This window comes from Hyperolius riggenbachi, chromosome 4, assembly GCF_040937935.1.
Source record: "Hyperolius riggenbachi isolate aHypRig1 chromosome 4, aHypRig1.pri, whole genome shotgun sequence".
In the NCBI taxonomy this organism is placed as follows: domain Eukaryota; kingdom Metazoa; phylum Chordata; class Amphibia; order Anura; family Hyperoliidae; genus Hyperolius; species Hyperolius riggenbachi.
The window spans coordinates 333,941,232-333,969,167 of record NC_090649.1 but is presented as its reverse complement, the minus strand read 5'-3'; the positions used below and the strand labels follow the sequence as shown (position 1 = coordinate 333,969,167).

At 41.0% G+C, this 27,936-nt stretch overlaps 2 protein-coding genes across 2 annotated transcripts in view; one reads left to right on the top strand and one right to left on the bottom strand.

Moving 5' to 3' along the window:
- Nucleotides 1–6,228: 6,228 nt before the first annotated feature.
- C4H1orf131 (chromosome 4 C1orf131 homolog) lies at nt 6,229–26,052 on the bottom strand. Its single transcript, XM_068231843.1, has 7 exons — nt 25,795–26,052; nt 24,466–24,779; nt 22,900–22,953; nt 14,572–14,667; nt 10,028–10,114; nt 7,870–7,922; nt 6,229–6,855 (listed from the first exon to the last, which is right to left on the bottom strand). The coding sequence occupies exons 1-7, from the start codon at nt 25,865–25,867 to the stop codon at nt 6,732–6,734; spliced, it is 801 nt and encodes a 266-aa protein (XP_068087944.1). The 5' UTR covers nt 25,868–26,052; the 3' UTR covers nt 6,229–6,731.
- The window catches only part of GNPAT (glyceronephosphate O-acyltransferase), a 105,942-nt gene continuing 104,028 nt past the window's right edge, over nt 26,023–27,936 (top strand). Inside the window, exon 1 of the mRNA XM_068233392.1 lies at nt 26,023–26,240. Within this exon, the coding sequence (XP_068089493.1) occupies nt 26,223–26,240 (18 nt within the window). The 5' untranslated portion in view covers nt 26,023–26,222. The remainder of the gene's footprint in view (nt 26,241–27,936) is intronic.

Genomic DNA, 27,936 nt, shown 5'->3' with positions numbered 1-27,936 from the left:
AGAAATATTCACTAAACCTTGATATTGTTCTTTACACAAAACCCATAACAGCCGCCCTAGGGTGACAGAACTAATCTGGCATTACCAATTCATATAGTAGAATCCATAATTAAAAACATCTGAATTAGAAATTCCTGATTTTAAGTATTTTATTATTATATATATCTATATTTGCTGGGGATGAGTATGGGTTGCTGGACGTCAGTCAGTAAAGGTTTTCTCCTAAAATACCAGCACACTCCTGCGATAAGGCAGAAAAAAATGGAATAGCCTCCTATACAAAGTATCATGACTTTGTTACCACCATTAGCATGTTGTTACTGTTAAACAGACATTAGAGTAAACCTGAAGCCTTTAAAGAACAAAAAAAGGGTAGATACTTACCACTGTAGAAGGAAGCCTATGGATGCTCCAGAGGCTTCCCTGATCTCCCCCAACCCCCCAACTGGTAGGGCTGTGCTCCCCTCTGTGTATGAGTGCAGCCGCACTGAACTTGTACATGGCGGAAAAAGCCACGTGCAAGTAGCTCTGTGTTACAGTGGAGGCCACGCTCATACTTAGGGCCCGTTTCCACTATGAAGTGATGCGAGTGTGGCTACCTAGCGGCATCGCATCACTTCCACTGCCGTTCGCGTCACTTCCGCATTGGGAGATGCAGAAGTGTATGGAGGGGACAGCGGACAGATGCGGTTGTGCTAGAATCTGCAGCATGCTGTTCCATTGGTGCACATTAATTTCAGAACACCTGTGGTGCAATTAGACTTCGTAGCCACGCGCTGCTGTAATGGAAACGGGCCCTTAGAGAAAAACACAGTCAAGAGCTCAATATTCAACATTAATGTTGAATATTTTTAGAGGGTTGGAGCAGAGAAAGTAAGGGGTTGAGTAGATCAGGGAAACATCTTTTTTTGTCTGGTTTCAGGTGCTGTAATAGTTGGCTTCTTGTTTATTCTTAAAGTTGTCCCTTCAGGGACAGGTCCTCATTAGTTTCTTAAGCTCTATGATGATTTTAAAAATTAAACAAACTTAACATTTCAACTAACTTCAAATCTATATAGTATCAGCTGTTAGCTGTCCTTGCATAATTGATGAAATGTTACAGGAGGAGCTCAGGCCAGGCATTCCCAAGTAACACTGGTGGGTCTTCAGACTTCTGGCTTAGGGTAAAATTGGCCATGTACAAAAATGCTATTTATTGATGGCAGCTTTTTCCTAATATGCTGCTGCCGTGCAGAGTGCTTTGGTGAATACAAGCCTGGCTCCTGTTCAGTTGTGATGAGGTGCTCTTAGACTTAGCATCTTTCTGCATTGTTAATTACTTCCATTCTCTCTTTCCTTATATTAGAAACCATTGATGGATCACTGTTTACTTTTATATTTGTACTATCATGGAAATAAATAATGTCTTTTCTAATTTTGTACTGCTTCATCAATGTTTGTATGTCTTAACTGGGAAAGAACTGTCTTTCTTCCCCTTTCTCACTTAGTGAGAATGTAACCTTTGTTTCATCTATGTGGTTTTACAGATTTTGAATAAAACTTATACTGCCAACAATCACATTTGTCTGTTTCTTGGTTGCTATTTAGCTTGATATTTGATGTCAGCCAGATGTACCAATATGCAACTTATTTTTTGTTAAATGCTGGGAAAAAGATGATCACTAAGTCACCAAGGTGGCTGCAGAAAAGGTTTAGGAAGTCTGGAGATATCGTTATCGCTTTAACAATCCTATTATTAGCAGGTGGTTGTAAGTGATAGGAGACAAAACTGACTGAGTGAAATAATCTTTTTGTGCCTTTGACTAGTTTAGATGGCGCTAAAGCCCATTACAACAGCTTAGCAGTTAGCAAAATGACACATAACTGTTTTTCCTGTAAAAATGACTTTTGTGTTGATTCGTCCATAAATGTGTTGCAGAGCATACCTAGTTCAGTGAATTTTAGAAAGGTGAAGGGGAGGGGCAAATAAACAGTCAGTATTTGTGCCAGTAGGCAGGGGAGAGTTATCCTCTCACACTTGTAAGAAAAAACAAGGTTGTACGCATATGCGATGACCTTATTTTCATTCTCTTTCCCTCTGATGTCTGTTACTTCTTATTCATCTCAGAAGCGGCTCCAATGTCAGGGCAAAAATAAGCGGAGAGGGCAGCCTTTTCAATGCGTCAGATAGTACCCCCTTAATCCTTACTCTCGCCAGGAGTAGGGTATACATGCCCATTATTCTTTCCATCATATTACTTCCCAGTCCAATATGTCTAAGCACAAGCTCAATAAAGGCCCAATCCACCCTTTCAAACGCCTTATCGGCATCAGTCGAGAGGCACATGACAGGACAACTGGTCACCTTTGCATATTGCATCAAGATCAGAGATCTGAATGTGTTGTCCCGAGCCTCCCTTCTGGGAACAAACCCCACCTGATCTAGATGGATAAGTCCGGGGAGACATGGGGACAATTGGTTAGCCAGTATCTTTGCATATATTTTGAAATCTACATAGGCCTCAATTCACTAAGCAGTTTAGACTAGTCTACTGCTGGTTTAGTGTAATGTTTTAGACCTGTTTTTAGTCCTGGTCTAAAACATCGGTAATTATGTCGGTAAAGCAGGGAAATGATCAAAAGGTGCAATTCACAAAGGCGAACAAGGAGTAACCACGCCCACTTTTTCTGACAGAGATTAGACCAGCTGATTTCTGTCAGTAAAGTAATTCTGTGTGGTATTTTAGACGGGAGTATGGAATCTTTTGAATTAATTATGCAGGAGTTTAATTGTATACAGAGGAGAGTTCGTCAAAGGAAAAAGAGGTCGGCCATACCTACTAGTTTGTGAATTGCATCTTTTGATCATTTACGCTGCTTTACCGACCTAATTACCAAATGTTTTAGACCAGGTCTACAATATTCGGTAATTATTAGTGAATTCCCCTTTGCTACTGATTTACATGAAACCATCAGTAGACTAGTCTAAACTGCTTAGTGAATTGAGGCCATTAAAGGACCACTATCGCGAATCATTTAAATTTGAATTACCCCACAGTAGATATATCAAGTATATAGAAGCCTTAGTGTGTGTTTTTTTTTTTTTTTGTCATGGTCCTTTAATTTTCCATCTATCACTGTAGCCTGGGTCCGTCAGTCCCTGAACTAAGGCTGACGGACTTTTGTAACTAAAATGTCATAGCAGGGGGAGCCTGGTCAGGTATAGAAAAAAAAACAGATGGTTTTGCCCTGCTCTTCCTAACTAACAAAACTGTGTAATACACGCTCACCTGCTGCCCGTCTTCCCATCATGCACCATTACCCCGAAGGACCCCCCGCACTTTGGCATCCCCGCAGGCATTAAGGGAGGCAGCTGTCAGCGCAGACTTTGCTGCGCTATGAGCCGCTCCTCCCCTCAATTAATTTGCCAATTTTCAGCTGCTTTGCACTGACGCACAAGCTCAGTGCAGTTGTGGCTGAGATGGATTGTGTTGTGCTCACAATTGGCAGATTTTATTATAGTATATATGATATATATTTATATAGGAGTGGCTAATTACACCGCACATCATAGGCAGAGCCGCGGCGCTAGAGGGCAGAGTGAGGGACACGTCATATGCCGCATGCAGGCAGACCTGCGACGATTGGATGGAGGGGGAGAGCGGCTCATAGCGCAGCAGAGTCTGCACTGACAGCTGCCTCCCTCAATGCCTGAGGGGATGCCAAAGTGCGGGGGGTCCTTCGGGGTAACGGTGCATGATGGGGAAAACTGACAGCAGGTGAGCATGTACTACACAGGTTTTGTCAGTTAGGGAGAGCAGGGCAAAACCATCTGTTTTTTTTCCTTCAATACCTGACCAGGCTCCCCCTGCTATGACATTTTAGTTACAAAAGTCCATCAGTGTTAGTTCAGGGACTTATAGACCCAGTGATGGAAAATTAAAGGACTATGAAAAAAAAAAAAAAAAAAAAGACACAGTGAGGCGTTTAGCGCTTCTATAGCACTGAAATGCGATCGCCTGAAAATGGTGCAGGCGACCCGTTTGCATTTCTGCCCGTTTTTGGCCGATTAGCGCAAATCGCCCAAGTAAGAATGGGCCCATAGGGTTTCATTACGCTGCCGCTTTTAAAAAGCGCTAGCGTTTTGCCAAAATCGCGGCAAAACGCTCTAGTGTGAATGGGGCCTAAGGCTTCTATATACTTGATATATCTACTGTGGGGTAATTAAAATTTAAATGATTTGCGATAGTTGTCCTTTAAGTAGTTAGATTGGTCTATAACTGGTAAAAAATTAAAGGACCATGACAAAAAAAAAAGACACAGTAAGGCTTCTATATACTTGATACTCTCTACTGTGGGGTAATTAAAATGTAAATGATTCGCAATAGTGGTGAGATTGGTCAGGGCCTTTATCCTTCTTATAAATTACCGATATATGGGATTCCAATGAATCTCTCCGAATTTGCCAGGGGGTGCCCCCTCTCTCCACCACTGAATTCAGAGAATCCTCTAGGTGGGGTACTACTGTCTATAATAGTCAATACTGTATCCTTCCCAGGCCTTCTCCAATGCTGATTGTGCAATCGCTTGGTTTACTTCTTTACTCTAGGTCTCTCCAGCTCCTCCCTTTTCTCCTGGGGAATCACTGTAATCCCTGAAGCCTCCATCTCCAATTTCCCTTATTCCCCTGACCCTGCAAGGCCGTATAGTTCTTCATAGTATGTTTTAAATATTCGTGCAATAGATTCATTTCTATAGTGCTTTTGCAAGTTCTTATCATTTATCTACATAAATTTACATAATATTACATAAATTGCGGTCTGCTGATCCTTAAGAGCTTTTGCCAGTAGTTCCCCCGCTTGGTTTCCAAACTCATAGAACTGCCTCCGTGTGTGCCTAATATCTGGCCTTATTAAACATCAGGGTTTTAAGTTTCTCTCTCTCACACGTCAATTTCCCTAGCGTCTCAGAGTCCCTTTATGTTGTTTTTCCAAATTTGCTATATTACTCATAAGTTTGTTTCTCCCCTTCTTTTAAGCTTACTTCCCTCCTTTATAAGTAGTTCTAGTCACGCGCTTATGTGCTTCTCATAGGACCATGGGGGTCATTTCTTCTTATTTATTGATATCGAAATAAGTCTGTATGACACTTGTGATCTTCTCCTTTACCCCCTCCGTATCACTGAGGCATTACATTCACTACATGTGAAGGACCTCTGCTCCCTTCCTCCTATTCTAACCTTTATGAATACTGGGGCATGATCCGATAAGGTTGCTACCCCTATTTTAGTATCTATTTTCAGAAAATAAGTTATGTGAAGCAAACAAAAAAAAATGTCTATTCAGGAATATGTTCTGTGTGGAGGTGAATAGCAAGTGTAGTCCTTTTCACTAGGATGCTGAAGGTGCCAGATATCTAACAATTGCCTCTTAGTTTATAAACACTTACCCTTTTTGATTGCCTTAAAGGTCAAGAATGACCTCCCAGAGGAAGAGTTCAGCTCCAGGTCCATCACAAAAATTCAAGTCACCCGCGGGGGGTAGAAAACCAGTCAGTATCTGGTGTGGCCACCACTTGCCTCACACAGTACAACACATCTCCGTCGCATAGACTTGATCAGTTTGCTGATTGTGGCCTGTGGAATATTGGTCCACTTCTCTTCAATAGCTTTGCAAAGTTGCTGAATATTGTCAGGAACTGGAGCATGCTGTTATATGCAGCTAACCCCCCCCCCCCCCCCCCCCCCCAGTAGAATACACACTATTGGCAGAAACTGGAACATGCTGACATATGTAGCTAAAACTAGAGGAGGGGGAAAATCCGTAGTGGGTGCCTCCAGTGTGAAGATTTTCACAACTTCCTAAGGGGGGGGGGGGATGTGGTAGGCAACCTTCTGACAAAGATAGGTACCGATATTAAGCCATCTTTCACCGAAGGGATGAATAGATCTTACAACGTTTACCACCTAATGCTGGGGTACACATGGTGCGATTTTTCGCTCGATAGATGGATTCGATAGATAATAACCGGCATGTCCGATATTCTTTCCGATCTATTCTGCACTCAATTTCTCACAGAAGTGAATGGAAATAGATAGGAAAAATGAGCAAAGATAAGAGAGTCAAGCACAGTATCGAGTGCAGAATCGAGCAGAAAAAACGATCGGGTGGGAAAATCAAGCAGAAAAACAATGTGTTTGTCCCCAGAATAAAACAGTTTTCATGTGACTTTAATGTGAAACTCCAGACATTTTAAAAATGTATAATTTAATCCAGCAATGAATTGTTAACCATGATTTTATATACAGTCAGAAAAAGCCTGTGGTTCTGGTGTCAGATCATGCAGTCACTGAAGTACACCCCACTGCACTGTACATTCAATAAGTGCCTGATTACAGCAGGGAAATCATTGGTTTCTGTTGATCTGCAACATCTATCCAGCAGGCTAAGGAGGGGCTTTGTCCAGGATTTATTTTCTCAGCTACAGGGTGGGCACAGTTTGCAGCTTTGCCATATAAGTAAGTCAAACAAAGAAATCAGGACTCAAGCGATGAAGTCAACATGACAAACAAATAGAGCATAAAATAAGAGGCTGGCAGAACATTGAAATATTCTGAGCTTTAGCATGCTGGACCCCAGGCCTGTAACCCATGGCGGGAGTTTTGGTGCAATGTGCATTTTTTTTTTTTTACAGGTTCACCTTAGAACTTGCTCCGTGAAACATTTTTTCAATCACTGTCAGTAGAGTTCTTTTCATTTAATAGTTTTGGATTGTTTAATCTTTTGAATATCTTTGGTACTGAGAATCAATGCTCCATCTCTAAACCTCCCGACTTGTCCATCTGGCACAATTCTGGATGATCCTTTTGTTTTTCTTCTGAAAAGATAAAAAAAAATAGCACTGAAGATGGAAAAGGTTTACCACATGGTAATAGCTTTTATTGTAAACCCAAGGGCCAACCTATGTCAAAATGCTGAGCACAGTATACTCTGCACAGCTGTTAACAGGTTCTGATCCCTTCAAAACTGAGATAGATGCTTAAATCCCAACCCAGATCTACATAGCACATCCGATAGGACAGTAGGTAGATTATGTTCTAAAAATCAAAACTCCTGTAGTGAGACATCCCCTTTTAAAATTTGGGCAAAAACAGACCAGCTGAAGGCGTTCAGAGTGCTGTTGGTCTCTAATCATGAAGCTGCAGTGGGCAAAGTACAAGACAAGCAAACCTATGTGAGAAGATCACAGCCTTCCTCTCTGGAAAGTTGAGCTGCAAGGAGTGGCTAGTAAACGGGACCCAGATTTTCACAGATGAAATTATAGTAGGCAAAAAGGCAGGAAGGATAAGGCTATAGGCAAATAAGGAGAAGGGAGTAAGGTTTTTAGTTGTATGTTTTTACTGACTGTTTTTACTGACTATAAAACGTTTCTTTAATACTCAAACAAGAAGATTGAAGCATGGAAAAGATTCTGCTCCATAGGATATTACCAACCCGTATCTTTAATAGACAAATCGACATTTCTACAAGGAAGACTAAGGGTTAAGTGTACATGGCCGTTGTTAACTCCAGGTTACCTTCACTTTGTAAAGCCGTAGTGTTGTTGGAGCCTCAAACTGATGTCAAAAACGTGTGCACATTAGCACTGAAGGTGGTTATACACAGTAAACTGACTAATCAAACTCATTGCATCTCCCTCCTCCTCCTGGTACTTGGTAAACAAGAATGTTTAAATAGAAGCCATAAACATAATTTAGGAACATGCAGCGCTATCATATGACCAGTGTTGCCACATTATTCCCCCAAAAGATTGATAGCCTCACTTGAAGCCAGAAGCCTGTAGCTGTAATTAAAACCTGTATAAAACGAATGAAGTCATACCAATACCTACCTGTCTTTTTGTCCTTGTTTTCGTTTTTTCTTTGCTGGTCCAGAACAACTATCCTGATTTGTATAATCAGATAAAAAATTGGAAAAATTGGGAAAACAATTACTTGCAGTAATAAGGTGACAAAACATAAGGAATTCAGATAAACTTAGATAGCTTAGATGATAAACAATGGAAAAATACTACTGGCCTTTTTATTTAATTACTGAGGTTTCCCAATGGCAGATACCACAATTTAATTGCCTGGAATGGGGAGACATATACTGCATGGCAAAAAGAAAATCTGCATTAAAGTGTACCAGAGACAGTAATATAGAAAGATTTGATACTTACCCGGGGCTTACTCCAGCCACAAAAGCAGCGATGAGTCCCTCTCCGTCCTCCCGAATCAGCCCCAGCAACTGGCTCAGTCGCGGCAGTCGGGGTCTTCTGCACATGTGGGTCTGATTGCGGACAAATGGCAGCACTCAGGAGGACGGCAAGGGACTCAGCGGTACCTATGGGGTTGGAGGAAGCCCTGGGTAAGTATCCAATCTTTCTATATTACCATCTATGGTTTACTTTAAGCATATAATAAACAAAACTTGCATCATAGCTTGTGTACCAAAATGAACATCAGTGTAAGCTTTGACGTTACCAATTCCTGTATAACAAAATTGAAAATTAAACTGGATACTGTGAATTTGGTGCATATTTTAAATAATAGAGTCACAGTAGACAGTAAATATTTGTAGATGAGTAATTTGCCAATTGTGTCCTTTCTGAAAATGTCCAGAAACCAAAACGACACCACATCAGCTTGTGCTTCATATAAGTAAAGGCCCAATACTTCAAATGGTTGATCAGCGAATCATGGGAACGAGCTGTGGCAGACAATAGGATATTTTGCTTTAAGTACATTTACAGGCAGTGACAGCTTTAAAGCGGATCCGAGATGAAAAGCTAACTATAACAAGTAACTTGTCAATATATCTTATCTAAAGTTTAGCAGCAGTTTATCCCAGCAAGTCTAGCTGCAAACAGCTTCAACAGTTTATGATTATTTATTCCTGTGATACAATGAGAGCAGCCATGTTTTGTTTGTTATCATTAAACACAGGCAAGCTGATCTGCATCTCTAGCCCTCAGACTGTGAAAACTTCACTTCAATCCCCTCTGCCTCTGAAATTTCTGGCTAGTAACCTCCTCTTGCCCTGACTGAGATCTCATAAGCCCTTGCTACTAAGGCTCAGCGAGCCAAGGCAATCTGGAGAAGCTGTGGGCGAGGCTAGTTTAGTTTATAGGGAATTAGAGTATTAAAACAAAACAAGTATTTGGCTTGAGGAATGTCCCTATAAACTATATGAAAGGAACAATTATGCAATGAGTAAAAGTTTATCTCGGATCCACTTTAAGTTATATGTAATTTGAAGATTGCCACTGAAGGTGTAACAGGCCTTTTGATCCAGCTATGCAGCATTTTTCAGGCTATGAGCCCAATGTATAGCTAATGAATATAATGAATATCTAATACCTCACTACTGTTGGGGGGCAGAGGAATGATCAAACAAAATCACCTGCTTTCAATTTTTCTTTCTTTCTTTCTTTTTTGACCTATAGGTTACGTAATTCATATTTAAAATTTGTGTTTGATGCACATCACCAGACTTCCTTAGTGTATATTAGAATGACGGTAGCTGTTAATGGTGGCAGAGATCAAGCCACCAATGCACATATTTACTGAATAGAAAAGTAAATACCTAAAGCTGCAGGGCGCAAACCACAGGTTTAAACACTATTAATATACTTCAAGCTTATTAGAGGAAAACAGATTATTTTCAGTAGAGCTGCGAGAATTGGCCAATGGTGGCACCTTAGGGAAAAGCAACAGATGGGTCAAAATGTATGATTTAACACCAACAGCTGAGTGTAGTTTTGGAAGAGTTCAGTCAGAATGCCTTGAGCCATCTGCATATCCAACTGCCCTTGTATGTTTAAATCTAGCATAGTGTCATGGATAAACAATTACGGTATAACAAATCTGGTATAATTAAATTGTTGATAACATAAACCCATATATAGTAAATACAAAGTTGATGAATAAAAATAAGTAGGCAGAGGATGAGTAATAATGGTCAGAATCTCATCTGCATAACTTCGAAAAGGGATTAAGTTTACAAACCGTAATGCTGCTTTCCTTCTTTGCTTGATCCTGTTTCTTTATCTTTTCTTGATAAACTCTGTAATTTACATATTCTCTTTTTGGAGGCTGGAAACAAAACATTAAATGTGATCACAACGATGATTCCCAATCCAAAATGTGGCATTCTTTATTTCTAGTACTGATGCACCAATTTCATAAACAGCATTTGTGTCTGAGGAGAAGCTGCTTCATGTCCGCTAGGTTCCTCAGCTCTGACAAGTGTCAGTCTGCTAGACAAGCCACATTCATCTCTATTGTCATTGCAAATTGTCATGCATTCCTGCAGAGCTTGGCCTTGTCAGTGCACATACATGAAAAGACTATTTAGTAGATTAGAATCAGGACAAACTAAACAAAAAACACAAGTCCACTCAAACACCCAATATTTAGTCTAAACGTTCTAGAATAAGGGATTCATAGAATGATTGTCTGCATGCTTCAAATCGTGTGGCTTCATTCAATTTGTAACTGAAGGTACAAGAAGAAAAAGAAACATCCGGGCACCTTCCGTCCGTAAATTTATTTTGCAATGTCCACATTCATTAGGGTTACATACCACAGGTGCATTCCACGAGTGGTCAATATGGTGGCTGTGAGATGGAGGTGGGGGTGCCGGGCATCAGTTGGGGCTTGCGACGGCCGTTTCGCGTCTCGCTAGACGCTTGGTCACGCTGTGCTCCAGTACATTCAGTTCATTCAATTTGTGGCAATGCATTCATTTTATAAATGTATTAGATTAAACAGTTAATTTACACAGTTCCGTGTATGGTTATCATCTCTTTCACTTAAAGGTAACCTGAAGTGAGGAGCAGATGATGGCTACCAAATGTACCTTTTAATAGTAGCAGTCCTGCTAACCACTTTGGCTGTATTCCAGCAATGTCACCCATGTTTCAGGTATTTGACCAACTGGTTGAATATGCCTTCGGCTTCCCTTGGAAGGCTTCAGAAGCATTTGTGTCTTCCGAAACCTTCTGAGAGCTCCCAGAGGCTACAAATTTGAATGGGGGACAGCACTGGAATGAAGACACCGAGTGAGGACAGGGAAGGCTCTATTAGATCCAGAGTCTTCCCTCTCCAAAGGAGAGTATCTATTTTTTTTTTTTAACTTCGCAACACATTTCGTTAAACTTAAATTAACATATCAGCCTCCATAGTCCTCTCACTTCAGGTGTTCTTAAAGCACTACAGCTTACTACAGAGGTGAGTGCTGACTGACTTGCATGTGCCAACATACATCAATGTACTGGACGTAAAGCCAAATCTTTACATGGTTGGAGATATTCAAACATATGCATTCCTTATGCATCAATCTCATTTTGTCTTTTGCATTGAACTATTTTACTTTCCAAACTATGATGAGTAGTAAATATGAGCAAGATGTCAAAGTTCCAGGTTTGCATGCAAATAATGTGTAGTTTGGAATATGAACCAAACAAGTGGAGTACTTGTTGTGCCAACCTGGTGGAAAATTTAAGCCACAATCTACAGGAGATGGAAATAGTGAATATCTCTATATCAAGAAGACTTTTCCCTATTGAAAAAGTATTGTAATTTTTTACTTTATTCGACTGTGCAAGGAAACTCGCCCATTACAAAGTTCACAACAACCCTGGAGCAGTAGATAGATGGCAGCTAGAGATCTATTGGATATATTGGAAATCTGTGTGCAGTGAGTGGGCAGTATAGATCCCTCTCTGATCAGATTCAGTCAGAGATGGATCTATCTTATGCTGGGTACACACTATGAGATTTTATGGTCGATTTACTGTCAGATCGATTATTGCCAACATGTCCGATTTGCTTTCCTATCAATTTCCGAGCATTTTCCGATCGATTTCCTATTAAAGTTAACGGAAATCGATTGGAAAGCAAATCGGACACGTTGGAAACAATCGATCTGATAGTAAATAGACCATAAAATCTCATAGTGTGTACCCAGCATAATGTTGAATCTTGTGGCAGATCAAATATTCAGTAAAATTCACAAAAATATGCGCTTAGGAAAAGGGTGGGCACTCCGTGGTTCGCGTTTACAAATGTCAATGTGCAGACATATATAAGAGACCCAAATTTTAAACGCGCACACTTGTCTCAAAGGCCCAAAAGATCAAAGTCTCACAGTTCCGCAGTACAGATAGTCTCCACAGTGATCCACTCATAATCGCAGCAGACTGTCCCTTTGATCTTTGTCTCCGGACAATCACATCCATATGCAACAAAAACAGAGCAAATACATAGCGTAAAACTGCGACCACTGAAAACTTTTTCAAAAGGAAACCGTCACTAAAGTAATCAGGATGTGTATATACTAAAAGCCACCTTTGACCAGCACCAGTGGACAAAACCCACGGGGAGGAGGGGGGAACATTTTGCTAATGGGCAGGGAACAATACGGAGTAACATGCCTTAAGAATATATATATATATATATATATATATATATATATATATATATATATATTTTTTTTTTTAAACATTACTTAACATACTGAAAGAAGCCAGGGATAAAGAGTCATTACATAAAGGGGATTTGAATCTGATCAGTGAACCTAAAAATACATAAGAACGAAACAGCCCCCATACCTCTCCACCAGTCCCTGGGAGAGGAGGAATGTCACTGAACACTTTCCCAGAAAGAGAACGACCACGATTGCCTCTGACCCTTCTCACCCTGCTCACTCCGAGGCAATCTTGGTCGTTCTCTTTCTGGGAAAGTGTTCAGTGACATTCCTCCTCTCCCAGGGACTGGTGGAGAGGTATGGGGGCTGTTTTGTTAGGTGGCTGGATGGTGTAATAGTTAAGGGCTCTGCCTCTGACACAAGAGACCAGGGTTCGAATCTCGGCTCTGCCTGTTCAGTAAGCCAGCACCTATTCAGTAGGAGACATTAGGCAAGTTTCCCTAACACTGCTACTGCCTATAGAGCGCGCCCTAGTGGCTGCAGCTCTGGCGCCTTGAGTCCGCCAGGAGAAAAGCACGATATAAATGTTATTTGTCTTGTCTTGTCTTTGTTCTTATGTATTGTTCTTATGTATTTTTAGGTTCACTGAGCAGATTCATTATTTTGAAATCCACTTTATGTAATGACTCTTTATCCCTGGCTTCTTTCAGCATGTTAAGTAATGTTTAAAAAAAAATAAAAAATAATATATATATATATATATATATATATATATATATATATATATATATATATATATATATATATGTGTACATACATATATACATATTCTGTAGGCATGTTACTCCATATTGTTCCCTGCCCATTAGCAAAATGTCCCCCCCCCCTCCTCCCCGTGGGTTTTGTCCACTGGTGCTGGTCAAAGGTGGCTTTTAGTATATACACATCCTGATTACTTTAGTGACGGTTTCCTTTTGAAAAAGTTTTCAGTGGTCGCAGTTTTACGCTATGTATTTGCTCTGTTTTTGTTGCATATGGATGTGATTGTCCGGAGACAAAGATTAAAGGGACAGTCTGCTGCGATTGTGAGTGGATCACTGTGGAGACTATCTGTACTGCGGAACTGTGAGACTTTGATCTTTTGGGCCTTTGAGACAAGTGTGCGCGTTTAAAATTTGGGTCTCTTGTATATGTCTGCACATTGACATTTGTAAACGCGAACCACGGAGTGCCCACCCTTTTCCTAAGCGCATATTTTTGTGAATTTTACTGAATATTTGATCTGCCACAAGATTGAACATTATGCTGGGTACACACTATGAGATTTTATGGTCTATTTACTATCGGATCGATTGTTTCCAACATCTCCGATTTGCTTTCCGATCGATTTCTGGTAACTTTAACAGGAAATCGATCGGAAAATTCTTGGAGATCCAGTCCCCACATAATATGTATACTGAATCCCCCTTACTCGTAAATGCGTAGAGGTCCGTGCTATTGGCAGTCTGTCTAAAAGGGGATATGTACAGATATTATTTACATACCATCTGTACATTCTTACCTTTAAATGCTCCCAGGGTTGCAGATGTCCTCAATGGGTGTGGCAGGGAGTTCCAAAATGTAAGGGCAGCATGACAGAAGGCTATTTTTTTACCTCGTTTTATTTGGAGATTTTAAACGGTATAAAGGATTTGTGGAAGAGTATCAGCAGCTGTCTATTGGAATTGTGTAATGGAGCCTTAGATCCACCTGCTGTTTGAGATGGTCTGCATTTGGCGAGCACAAGGTAATTGGTGGTGTGTAGTGTTGTGGACACAGAGAATAAGCACTTTAAAACTTGGTACAGTAAGTTAAATCTAGTTGCTACAGTAATGCACTATGCAGAGTTTTTTATGCATAGATTAACAAGTACATGTGCTCAGAGAACTTTGTAAAACAATAGATTTGATTGAATTGGTCATGTTTTGTTCATTCTCATAACTATACGTACATGAGGTTTTATAATCTCTTTTTATGTGTATTCCATACGGGGCTGTATTGTGTGTGATCTCCTATGTTTATTGACCAATAAATTACATTTTAAATATGAAAAAAAAAATGCCAAAAACCTGCCAAAGGTTACCTTTGCTCCAAGCATAATTGCCCTCTCTTGTTCAAATTTTCTTTGTTTTTCTTTCTTGTAGCCTGTAATACCAAACTTGTGCACCTCTAGACGAGCCTGTGAAAATTACGGTAATATATTTTAAAGCATCATTCCTCATCTGCTGTCTTTCTTTTTATCATTGAAAGACAATTTGGTGCATAATGAATATGTACACAGAGTACCTAAGAAGTTTTTAAGTCGACAGTCTGCCCTCTGGTACACACAACCTTTTTAGATTCAGAAGAAATGAGGCGTCATATGATCAAAACATTCATAAATTGTATTACTGCTGGACTAGTGTATTTTATAAAAGGTCTATGTAAATGACTTTTGTAACTGTGAGAAAAACAATTAGACCCCTTAAAGCGGGAGTGTCACCATAAAAATCAAATTTCAACAGCAACTGGTCTAAGTGTATTTAAGCGAATGTAACCCTGTTTAAAAAAAAAAAAAAAAAAAAAAAAAAAAAAAGGCAGATACTCACCTAAGGAGAGGGAAGGCTCGGTCCTAATGAGCCATCCCTCTCCTCTCCCGGTGCCGCGCTGGCTCCTCCGTTCTCATCCCACGCCAAGGGGACTTCGGAAGTCTTCGGGAGCCGAGTCCTCCCGAAGACAGGCGGCGCACACGCGAGTGCGTCAGAGGGCGCGTGCTCAGTGTAAAGCGGCCCGTCTTCGGGAGCACTCGGGCTCCCGAAGCATTTCCGAAGCCTCCCTTTGGCCGGGAGACAGCGGTATTTGACCGAAACAGTCGAATACCGCTACGGGGGAGCCAGGACAGCAGCGGGCACCGGGAGAGGAGAGGGAATACTCTATGGGACCCCGAGCCTCCCTCTCCTTAGGTGAGTATCTGACTTTAAAAAAACAAAACGATTCCCATTAGCTTTAAGTGATAAAGATGCTAATCCTGCATTTAAAACTTTTTCTGTTATGATTTGGAGTTATCACATACTTAAAGGGAACCTAAACTGAGAGGGATATGGATGTTTACTTTTAAACAATACCAGTTGCTTGTTAGTAATGCTGATCTCTTTGACTACAGCAGTGGCTGAATGACACACCTGAAACAAGCATGCAGCTAATCCAGTCTGACTTCAGTCAGAGCACCCGATCTGTATGCTTGTTGAGGGGCTGTGAATGAAAGTATTAGACACAGGATCAGCAAGAGAGTAAGGCAACCGGCATTATTTTAAAAGGAAAAAATACATATCCTCAGTTTAGGTTCCCTTTAAGGAGCACTGGCCCTTTAGTAGTAAGTGCCAAACAGTTGCATGCTGGGGGTTCTTTTATCTATAATATATTCCTCCTCCTTCCTTTATTTCCCTGCCTAGCTGCTTATCTGAAATCTGATCCCCTGCTCACTTGTGTTTACAAGCTCACTTGTGTTTACAAGCAAGGCTGAGGTGATTCAGCGATTGGAGGAGAAAAGAAAAAAAAGTTAAGGGAAAAATGACATCAGTATTTAGCCTCAGCTGTGGGCAAAAGACATGGCCCCCACCAGGAACAGAATTCTCTTCATTTACTATATAAAATGTACTGAAATCAAAACGTGGACAGTACAATACAAGTGTTATGTAAGTAGATCAAGTATTTATCTACTTATGTGTGTGTTTTTTTTACCTGGCATAGTATGGCTAATCCTACTGCTTTAAAAGACATATACAAGAACATTTGAGAAAGATTAGAAAAAAACCAAAACAAAACAAAACAGATAGTCTGTGATAGACAGAGGTTAAAGGGCTCTGCATCTGCACCTATTCAGTGAGGAAGACACCATAACACTGCTACCGCCTATAGAGAGCTTTGAGTCTGCCGGGAGGGAAAAAAAGCACATACATAAGTAGATAAATACTTGATCTACTTACATAACACTTGTATTGTACTGTCCATGTTTTGATTTCAGTAAATTTTGATGGATCACACCAGAGCGATGAGATTTTTTCCCAAACATAAACGCGGGTCCTGCAGCATTTCTGAGGCGATTTACGCTCAATGTTAAATATAGGAAAGTGGAAAATTGCTCTAAAAAGCGCACCGAGTGATTTTCCATTCCAAGTTTTTTTTTTTTTTTTAACAAAAGCTGTACACTTCCAGCTCTACTGTACAAGAAAAAATAAAAAATTGGTACACCAAAACGCTCCAAAAATCGCTAGGCACAACTAGAAAATCACATGCTTAGAATCGCCTTACAAAAAAACCCCCCACTTCTAAAAACGTTGGGTGTTTGCGATTGCGCCAGCGCTTTTAGGTGTGCATCAGCCCTCACAGTTACGCGTGGTGGATCTGCACTGCCTGAATCTAAGATCTCATTCACACTATACGCATTGCTGTGCTCATTTTGGCAACACGTATGGTGTGCTGACACGCAGGAACATCAGAAGTGCATAGACTGCACTGTCTGATGTTCAGGCTACAGGCACTAAGCAGCAGTGTCATGGGCTACCGCACTGCTGCACGCATTTTTTATGCGTTTGACAATGTGCAGGCCTTAGCTATTAACCAGTGTATTAAATTCATGTGAACTGAACAAATAATTAACAAATTAAAGTGCCCAAACACTCATCGATCTTCCTGCTAGCATCTCGAGGGAAATAAAAACTAGAGATGCTAGCATAATATTGCCCCTGTTTAACTCTCTAGTAAGGCCACATCTGGAATATGGAATACAGTTCTGGGCACCACATTACAGGAAAGATGTTGCAGTTTTAGAGCAGGTGTAGAGACGAGCTACAAAATTAATGCGTGGGACGGAAGGTCTCACTTACCAAAAAAGGTTAGATAAACTGGGTTTATTTAGTCTGGAGAAAATACGCCTTAGAGGGGATCTAATTAACATGTATAAATATATCAGAGGGAAATATAAAAGCTTGGCGGATGAGCATTTGTCCCTAGGCTTTCACAAGGACTAAAGGACATGATCTGCGCATGGAGGAAAAACATTTTAGACATTTATGTAGGAAAGGGTTCTTTACAGAAAGAGTGATTAAAATGTGGAATGCATTGCCAAAGGAAGTAGTTATAGCAAATTCTATATCTGCATTTAAAGGGGGCTTAGATGCTTTCCTTGCGTTAAAAGACATCCATGGCTATAATTACTAGGTAATGCCCAGTGATGTTGATCCAGAGATTTTATATGCCTTTTAAGGGTTTTTCGCCTTCCTCTGGATCAACAGGGATATGTGAGGGAGCAGGCTGGTGTTGTACTTTATTTTCTGGTTAAACTCGATGGACGTTTGTCTTTTTCCAACCCAAATAACTAACTATGTTTGATTCCCTGCAGATTTAAATGGCCTTTCACTTTCTTGGGGCTTCTACCAGCCCCCTGCAGCCGCCCTGTGCCTACACCATCCTGGAACGATCAGCACTGCACCTTCACGGCCCTTGCCACACACTTCCTTGATAACACTGCCGCCAGGAGCATCCTGTGCATGCGCAGAGGGAGAGTGTTCGAAGACGTGCAAGGCGCAGGGGCCGGAGCCTCTGTCAATGAAATCGAAACTCAGCCACTGCGGAGGACCAGAGGACCGTACCAGGACGGTGGGGGCACAGGGTGGCTGCTGGGAGCTGATATAAGTCCCAGGTAAGTGAAACTTTTTTTTCCCTTTCAGTTTAGGCTCCCTTAAAGTGGACCTGAATTCTTGCACTGGACAAAAGGAAAACCGAGAAATGCACCCCGTATTTATTTAGAAAGTTTAGCCTGTGTCATTCCCCCCTCATTTGCGTCTAATCACTAGTTGTAATTTGATCTCACGTGTCACATGACTGCCTATGGCAGATAAGCTCATTTGAAAGCACAGACTGTAAACAATATGTCTGCTTCCATGAATCAGGATTTGTTTTAGGATTTGTATCAGCTGTAACAGCTGTAACAAAGAAATGTTGTTTGTTTAAAAGGTTATTATGCGGTTGTGCATCTTTTGGAGCAGAGAGGATGTTCTGTGTTCAGGCCCACACCCCCCTAGTGACAGGTTATAATTCACAATTCAGCACACTGCAGCTTTCACAGTGTGCTGCACAGCCATACAACTTAGCAGCCAAATGAGTCTGCCCCCTTTTCTTCCCAAGAGAGCTTTCTGTTGGTGGGCTCTGACCGCTGCTGCCAGGCTTAATTTTTTTTTATTAATTTAATTGTATATTTATTTTGAATAAAATTGTGTATTTTTTTTTTATTTATCCCTCCCCCGAAGTCCAATCAGGGCGATCCTCTCTCATAGGCATCAGCCTATGAGAGGGAATCGCGTGGTGATCCGCTCCAGGTGACAGTCAAGTGACAGGGCTGTCCCCAGTACAGCGCTACACTAGATCGCAGCACTGTACAACTAAAAGAAAACTCAAGCGGGGATGCGCACGCGATCCCTGCTAACCTCCTCCCTTAGGTCTTGACAGCGTTAGGCAGTCCTGGGGGAGCCACTCTAAGCCGCCGATTGGCGTTAGGCGGTCACAGAGTGGTTAAAGATGGGAAGATCATGGATGATTGAGATGAGGGAAAAGTGGCGATAGATCTACAACCCATGAGTTGCATTGCTTTGAATATTGCTGTAGTGCGATCAATTTTTTTTATAGATTCATTGCTGGAATCTATTGAAAATGGATATGCAGTGACTGGTAGGAATCAGTTCCCTCCTGAATTGATTGCCTTCAGAGAGGAATAGATTGTTTTGCAACATTGGAGGGCAATCGCTAGTGATTTGTGCCACATTGGGTGGTAAAGCTCTAGGGATAATATCAGATAATGGGTCATGTGCACCTTATGGTTAAGTCTAGATGGAGGATTGCAAAGCATCCTAATGACTGAGCTTCTGTTATACATTAGGTCCACCGCTACTACCCAACCTCATAGGTAGAAGCAGTGGACTCCTCAAGGCCTGCACAGACAACGGACCCAGGCAGAGATAAGGTGGAAAAAACTCCATGTCCTGAACTCCCCACGACCAGGCTACACCGGACCACGCTGCACATATAAAAGGTGTATTGGTATGGAACAGGGGAGAAAAATAAGCAAAGGCTAGAATCATGTGGCCGTGGCTGCCAATTAAGGCGCCATCTATGCAATAACCTTTGTCATTTGAGCTGCTGGTGTTACTTATATGTACAGGCCTTGTATGTATTTATCCAGCATGCTCCTACCTTGTCGGTGGTATACAGCTATAGATAAGCTCCCATTTTAAACTTATGTTTACACAACATAGAGACGTATGTAGCGCCTGCAATTGGAGCAGTCTTGTAGGAAGTATGAGGGCCCTTTTCCACTCGCTGTGATCCGCTTGAACAAGCGGATCGCCTGTGTTTTGCCCATCGCTAGTGCACCGTGATTTACATGTAAATCGCAATGCACTTTTCTATTAAAACGTTTCGATTATTCCTGGGCGCAATCGTAGTGCTGCACAATTATTGCTGCGATTGCGTTTCGCTCCCAACGGTGAATGTCGCAATCGCATGGAGTGGAAAAAAAAAAACTTTTGCGATTGTGCTTGCAAGTGGAAAAGAAGCCTTAAAGAGGAGCGGTCAGCCATACTATCTCAGAAAAAAACACATATATAAGTACATAAATACTTGCTCTACTCACATAACATATGTATTGCACTGTCCAGGTTTTGATTTTAGTGATTTTACAGTAAAAAAAAAAAGAGAAATCCTTCTTAGCATTTCCCCTTTTAAGTGAGGCTATTTTGAAGTCAATCCTGATGTCATTTCCTGCCTTACTCTCCTCTGCCTGACTTGCCCACCCTTCACTATAGAAAGTGTATTGTCTCAGCATGAGAAATATTGGCCAATTAGAGAAGAACAGAGGTGTGTGAGGGGAAAAAAAGAGGGAAAGAGGCTTCAGCCAATCAGGCTGCATTAGTTAAGTCTGAGGGGAAGTAGAGAAGCAAAAAGGACAACCCAGCATGCCCTGCAACTTCCTTTTTGTGTACCAAATAAGAGTCAGGTAAACTGGGGAATGATCATTTATCAACAAGAAACAGTGATTTTAACTTTTGGATTGCCTGGTTAGCATCCTTATTACTTGTTTACCAGATAAAAATAAAGAATTTATTTTTGATTTTATGCCCAACAGTTACACTTTAGTGCCATAATTGTGCCTGCGATTGAGGCCTGTACTTTACCTGTTTGTTTACAAGGCTTTCCCCTGGAGGAGGACTTTATATCAGTGGGCTTTAAAATAAACATGCTTAATTACATTTCTACTCTGCATGTCTTCATTTTATAGTTAACCAACAGCATGCAAAAACATGCATTTAAACCTCCCAATGGGACAAAGCTTCATGAAAAACTTACATGGTATTTAAAAATACACATAGAACAAAACAACAATAACTTCATGTGCTGAATTATTCAATTATGCAACTTGGGGTCTAAACTGTAATAAAAAAAGAAAAAGGAGGGGGCGCTCTGAGTCCTTTGTGCAACTGTGATGTAAACTAATAGGACAGGTCTCACCTGTTTGTGATGCGGCTGGCACAGCGTACACAGCCCGGATGCGCCTTGTCCCTCTTAGCCGAGCCGGGGACTAAGCTCAGACGCGGGGCGGAAGTGACGTCACTCGTTCCAGGAAATAGTGGATCTGTTGCTGGGCAACGCTAGAATGCTCTGTACGGAGCTACTAGCCCAGCGCAACATGAAACAACTGTACTAAAAGCCTCTCAATGGAGATAGAGAGTAGGCATGTATGTTATAAAGGTATAAAAAAGTTTATTAAAACAACGCGTTTCGCGGAAATACGGTCTCCGCTTTATCAAGTTAATGCATATGGAACAAAAAATCTCATGGGTATACATACCCCCCCCCCCCCAATCCGCATTGCATTGGGTGGGGTCCAAGGGATCATAGTGCTTCTAATAAAGGGAAAAGTTACCATATAACACCCAATATAGGGAAAATTTATATATATATATATATATATATATATATATATATATATATATATATATATATATATACACACACACAAACACACAAAAATGTGTGAAGAAAAGATAAATAGGAATGGATATGGTAGCCTGGATGTAATAGAGGACTCCACATGCATGCAGTGCCCACTGATCTCACAAAAAATGTAGTCAAGTGTATGAATAATGACATGTAAAAACATTTTCGCATATATCATTGGACAATGGGTTGGAGATGGCTCATCTCCTCCAGACATTTATTTAGTCCCCCCCGGTTCAAGTGTACCCAGTTTCAAGATCCAAAAGGATTCTCGCTTACACAAGGTGTGATATCTCTCATATTTATTGGGATGGAATATCTGTTCAATTATAGTCGCCCTAAGTAGTTCAAAATTCTTATCATGGGTAAGGTAAAAATGTTTGGAGACCCCATGTTTAAGCTCCCCTTTATTTATATTAGACCTGTGTTTGTTCAATCTGGTCTTGAATTTCTGTGTGGTGCGTCCCACATAAAAAAGTTTACCGGGGCAGCTGAGCAAATAGATCACGTATGTGCTCTGGCACGTAACGTGACTTTTTATGGAGTAAATAGTAGGTGAACTGGTTTGGAATGTATATACGCCTCCCTTTAGGGTCTTACAAGAAAGACAGCTTATTCAGCTTACATTTTTTACTTTATATATGGAGATAACTACATCTACATTCATGTTGTCTGAGTAACCTGTAGAATTCCTCAGCATCTATGGCACTGGAGCAAAGACGCAAAGGGGAAAGTTTGGCTAGATGACCATTAGCTGCTGCTGTGGCCACAGCAAGGTTTATGATGTCCTTTGTGTGCATTGTGGTGGTGTGACATTCAGCACTTTATAACCATTTATATAATAAAGTGACATTTTTATGAGCAGTCCATAATACTATTTTCTTTAGTTCCTTTATTAGGTTGGACCCTGTGCTAAAAGCAAGTTGGTGTCATTTTTTCCTTTTTAGGTACTGTACGTTTTTCACTTCATATGTAATTTGCGTAACCAACATCCCTCTGCAGTTAACTACTCTCTGCAATATATCACTATCCCATTGACTGTTGATAATTATGCATGATTTTATATAATCTATAAGGACAGCAGCATGTCATTTATCAAAATTTTAACCATTTCACGACTTTATAAAAGCTGTGCATGTTAAACAGAAAAGATCTAAATTTAGTAAAGTAATGATTATATGAGATTAGATTATTCTGTGCTTCATAAAAATTTTGTATTGCATACCTAAAGATACTTTCATCTTTCTTACAAATAACTAATGTTAATCTTACAGGTCAACAGTTGACAGATTCAGTTTATACAACAAAAACCAAAACATTACTGTAATAAGCCCTAAATATTGTATAACTTAGGAAATAAAAATGCTAATGCTGAACATACCTTTTCAAAATCAAATGTTTTATCATTTTCTTCCTCTTGTTCATCGGTATTTATCTGTGAACACAATACACAAATATGTTATTGTAAGTTTTTTGCTATATTATAAATTACATTACGTATAGAATGCAGAAGGCATCAAGCAAAAGTACTCCACGATTAACCTTTGCATAGCTTTGTAAAGTATAAAGCTAGTAGTTTGTGTGATGAGAACACAGTAATAAATAAGATTTCTTCTAAACGGTTTTCTAATATCTGAAGCTCTGTACACAAGCTCGACCGCCATCACTCAAAACCAGGAAAACCGGTCAACCGAGAGAAGAAAAAAAAAAAAAAAGTAACCCAACAATGATAAAATTCAATCCAAGGACCGCACTCACATCAGTGGGTATGCTGGTGCCAGGCCCCAAGGCCATCAGTCACAGTAATCATGAAGGAGTCCGCACACAGACTTAACGGAGCAATCCACATCAATTTATTGTCCCATCACATGTGTGTAGATACATAGTCTGACCTGCATAGGCCAATGCAGGTCAGACTATGTATCTACACACATGTGATGGGACAATAAATTGATGTGGATTGCTCCGTTAAGTCTGTGTGCAACAATGATAAAAGACCACAATTAAGATTCAAAAGTCCCCCGGCATCTTCCTGGCTCCTCTCCCAGCTGGTGGCTCAGTTATGCGTCCCATAACTCAGCTTCGGCCTGAAGTCGTCAGGCCTGCTTCCCGCTATGCGTAATCACACTGACCGGCATGAGGACACGTAGCCGGCCTGATTTTGCATATCGGCGTAGTGGGAAGCAGGCTATGCCGATATGCCCCCTGTGTGTTTTTAGAGAGAATAGCCTGTCTAATTCCCCCTCATCTTCATGTAATCACAAGTGTAATTTGATCTCTCAGCTGTGTCAGCACAGAAATTCAGCAGTCCTCGGCAGACAAAGCTAATATGTAAACACGGGGGGGGGGAGGGGTTACTATACTGTTGCTTATCTGTTAGAGCAGAGAGGAAGTTCTGAGTTCAGACCCATTTTCTCAGTGACTCTGTGGCATGTTACACCAGCTACATGTGCCTGGTGACTGAGAAGACATGCCAGTGGGAAGTAAAGACAGGAAGCACACAGACTGATAGAGGAGCTGGCCGGCCAGACAGGTGAGTCGCTTTGCTGCCAAACTACCTGCAGGGGCCCCGGCTACCAGCGCAGGTACCAGAGAAATAAACTAATTTAAAGCAGTATTCCTGGAATTAGACAATTAAGACATTAAGCTGAGGTGTTGGTTCAGGTCCTGTTACCAACATTTTCAAAATACGGTTATGAGATACATTATTAGCCCCTCTGGGGGATGTAACAAAACTGTGTATGCTAAAAAAAGTGCTTCAGATGTCAGCACTATAAATATACAAAATAAAGTAACTTCTTTTGACACAAAAGGTAATATTTGCCTTCTCTACTTGAAAAGCTATCATATATTATCAGAGCTGTGTATGGAGTTGGACTGACCTATGTGCATCTTGGAAGAGGTTTACATGAATACATTCCATTTCTGTACATGGATTCTTACTTACTACTGAATTTTTATCTTGAACTCCCTTCCCTTTTGCTTTCTTTTCATCTTTGCTGTTGACAAACGTTACAACCTCAACATCATGCAGCGAGACTGTACTGCCAGGAACACCGGTACATTTTGGATGACTGCTCAGTTCATCTTTGATAGATTTAAAGAACAAGGATGCATTTTTCTTTCCCCGTTTAGCTAACAATACAGGTGGCTGAATAACTTTTTCTTCATTTGCTATTAAAATTTCCTTTTCCTTTGGCGTTCCTTCATTTTGTTGTTCACTTTCAACTATAGCCACTTTATTAGGCTGAAAGTCATCACCTAAGTAAGAAAAAAAGTAAAAAAATAAATAAATTATATATATAATGATTAACAAAGTTCAAGTTTCAGTAGTTGAGGACTTGCTAAGATTTGCTAAAACATCTTTAAATTTACACAGGAGAAAAAAGGGCATCCACTACAGCATGAGACCTGAACTCAGAACTTCCTCTCTGCTCTAAAAGATAAGCATCAGCATTAAAACCTTTAAAGAAATCAATTTTTTTGTTACAGCTGATACAAATCCTGCAATAAATATGCAGTGTGTCTACTTCCTGCTTTCATGGAAGCAGGCATAGGGTTAACATACTGTGTTTACAACTGCTCTGCAAGGAAGCCAGCTGACACAGATGAAAGATCAAATTACAGTTGTGATTAGTCACAGATAACGGGGAATTAGGCCTCTTGCACACTGCAAGTGATTCCGATTCAGATTCCGCTTTTTAATCAGTTTTTACATCCGATTCCGATTCGCAGTTTGCTCCCTGCACACTGCAAATCGGAATCTGAATCGGATGTAAAAACTGATTAAAAAGCGGAATCTGAATCGGAATCACTTGCAGTGTGCAAGAAGCCTAAGACAGGCTAAAGTATTTAGCCTGTCTAATCCCCCCTTATCTGTGACTAATCACAACTGTAATTTGATCTTTCATTTCTCTATGTTTTCCTTCTGCCCTGTGCAAGAGTTCAGGTCCACTTTAACTGTATGCCTAACCAAAAGTATCATTAAAAATAGACCCGAAGTTTGGTAAGAAATCTTTTTTCTTGTGAACAGAGAGGCATATAATTACAAACCAATTCAGTACATAGCAAGCAGAACTCCCAGCCTCAATGACACGCAGAATGTGTACTTACTGTTTTACCTGGTAGTGTGCTGGTGTCATTTGGTCTGTCCCCATTACTGCATTCTTAATTATGTGTGTTTGCCATAATCTTTGGTGAAATAATCATAGTACACAGTAACGAGTGACTCGGAATGCTGCACTCCAGAAACCATAGGTGACACTGTGACACTCACCAAAATCGTACATGTTGCTCAGAAGCGAATCCAGCTGATCTTGCACATCTGCCTCCTCCTCTATCCCTGCCATTATGACAACGAAGTGACCAGCGGAATATCTGCAATAAACACAACTAATAACCACGTGGTAGATCTATGCTCTCTCTGATCTATCTGGTTCCGCCAGCAGTATCTAGGCGGAAGTTTACAATCAATGCAGCGGAAAGTCCGTCCCATACAGGCTTCCGTAGTTTTTGGGGAGGCATTCTTGGCTATGGTGAAAGTGGAGAGTATTGCTATGCCAGCAGCCGATCTGATCTCCTCCTCTTCCTGTGCTTCTGTCTGACAGCTTCATATTGCACCGTGCGTGTACAGCTGGAATGTCATCATTTTTACACACAGCAGCATAGACAGACAGACAGCTTGTGGCAGCTGTACCGGGAACTATGGGCACACCCTACGCAGTAAGTGCAGGATACTTATGCAGGACAGACTTGACATCACCGGTCTGCAGTTATCCGCTGTAATAACACTACTTTGCAGCTACTCCTATATACATGTATACATGACAGCTCTGTGTAATACGTGAATAATATATCTGAGTTAGCGTATGATCGTGATTTGCTGTCTGCCCTGTACTGGCAACACATGCTGCAGTTTGACTGAACAATCTAAAGTTTTATCAAACTAAATTAACTATGTGGGAGTAGCCTAATTTGTTCAAACCATCATCAGACAGTTGAATTAAATTTCCCTCGTGCTGAACTCAGGCAAGTGGGGTAGTGAGCTTGTATGCAGTTACCTCTCCATGTTGTTGGCTCTATTCTACAGACTTATGTGACCTAATCATCATGTCACGTGCCAATGGGTTCAAAGTGGAGTGCAACATAATGGTGCAGGACATGGAGAAAGCTTCTACTAGCATTGCAAAGAGGCAATTATTAATAGCAACACAATGGCTATCATTCATAAAGGACCAGTCGGTAGTGCGGGAAAACACCGTTCTTCTCCGCAACCGGTACTTAAAGAGAACCCGAGGTGGGTTTGAAGAATATTATCTGCATACAGAGGCTGGATCTGCCTATACAGCCCAGCCTCTGTTGCTATCCCAAACCCCCCTAAGGTCCCCCTGCACTCTGCAATCCCTCATAAATCACAGCCACGCTGCTGACAAACAGCTTGTCAGAGCTGGCTGTGTTTATCTCTATAGTGTCAGTCTGCTGCTCTCCCCGCCTCCTGCAGAACTCCAGTCCCTGCTTGCATCCCTTCCCTCCCTGCTGATTGGAGGTAAGGGACAGGGGCAGGAACCGGAGCTATGCAGGAGGCGGGGGAGCAGCCGAGACTGACACTACAGATGTAAACAGCACGGCTGTGATTTATGAGGGATTGCAGAGTGCAGGGGGACCTTAGTGGGGTTTGGGATAGCAACAGAGGCTGGGCTGTATAGGCAGATCCAGCCTCTGTATGCAGATAACATTCTTAAAACACACCTCGGGTTCTCTTTAAGACTTCTGGGTGGTCATTCATAAAGAAGTTGCCTGTTACGATACAAGTGCGGAGGTTTTCTGGAGGAAGCTGGCGGTAACGTGGCGGAAGACATGCGGAAACATAAAAGCTGCCCGATTCCCTCCGTGCGCTCCTCTGTCTGATGCTGCTTGGGAGGTCCGTCCCATTCATTTACACGTAATCCGCCCGCCTATCGCTACTGTCGAGCAAGCGGTATTTTCCTCTAATCTTTTTGCTCTAATCTTTATGAATGGATGTGTTTGTTACTTTTTCTAGATTAACCACTTCACCACTGAGGGGTTTTACCCCCTGACCACCAGAGCAATTTTCACCTTTCAGCGCTCCATCCATTCATTCGTCTATAACTTTATCATAACTTATCACAATGAAATGAACTATATCTTGTTTTTTCCGCCACCAATTAGGCTTTCTTTAGGTGGGACATTATGCCAAGAATTATTTTATTCTAAATGTGTTTTAATGGGAAAATAGGAAAAATGTGGGAAAAAAATTAATTATTTTTCAGTTTCCGGCCATTATAGTTTTTAAATAATGCATGCTACTGTAATTAAAACCATGAAATTTATGTGCCCTTTTGTCCCGGTTATAAAACCGTTTAAATTATGTCCCTATCACAATGTTTGGCGCCAATAT

What these genes read in the sequence shown, in the direction of transcription:
- C4H1orf131 (XM_068231843.1), bottom strand. Translation starts at nt 25,867, where the DNA reads ATGGCAGGGATAGAGGAGGAGGCAGATGTGCAAGATCAGCTGGATTCG. An exon ending in TTCAAGATAAAAATTCAGTA is followed by an intron (nt 22,954 to 24,465) that starts GTAAGTAAGAAT and finishes TTGTGTTCACAG; the next exon opens with ATAAATACCGATGAACAAGA. An exon ending in AAACAAGGACAAAAAGACAG is followed by an intron (nt 6,856 to 7,869) that starts GTAGGTATTGGT and finishes TTATCTTTTCAG; the next exon opens with AAGAAAAACAAAAGGATCAT.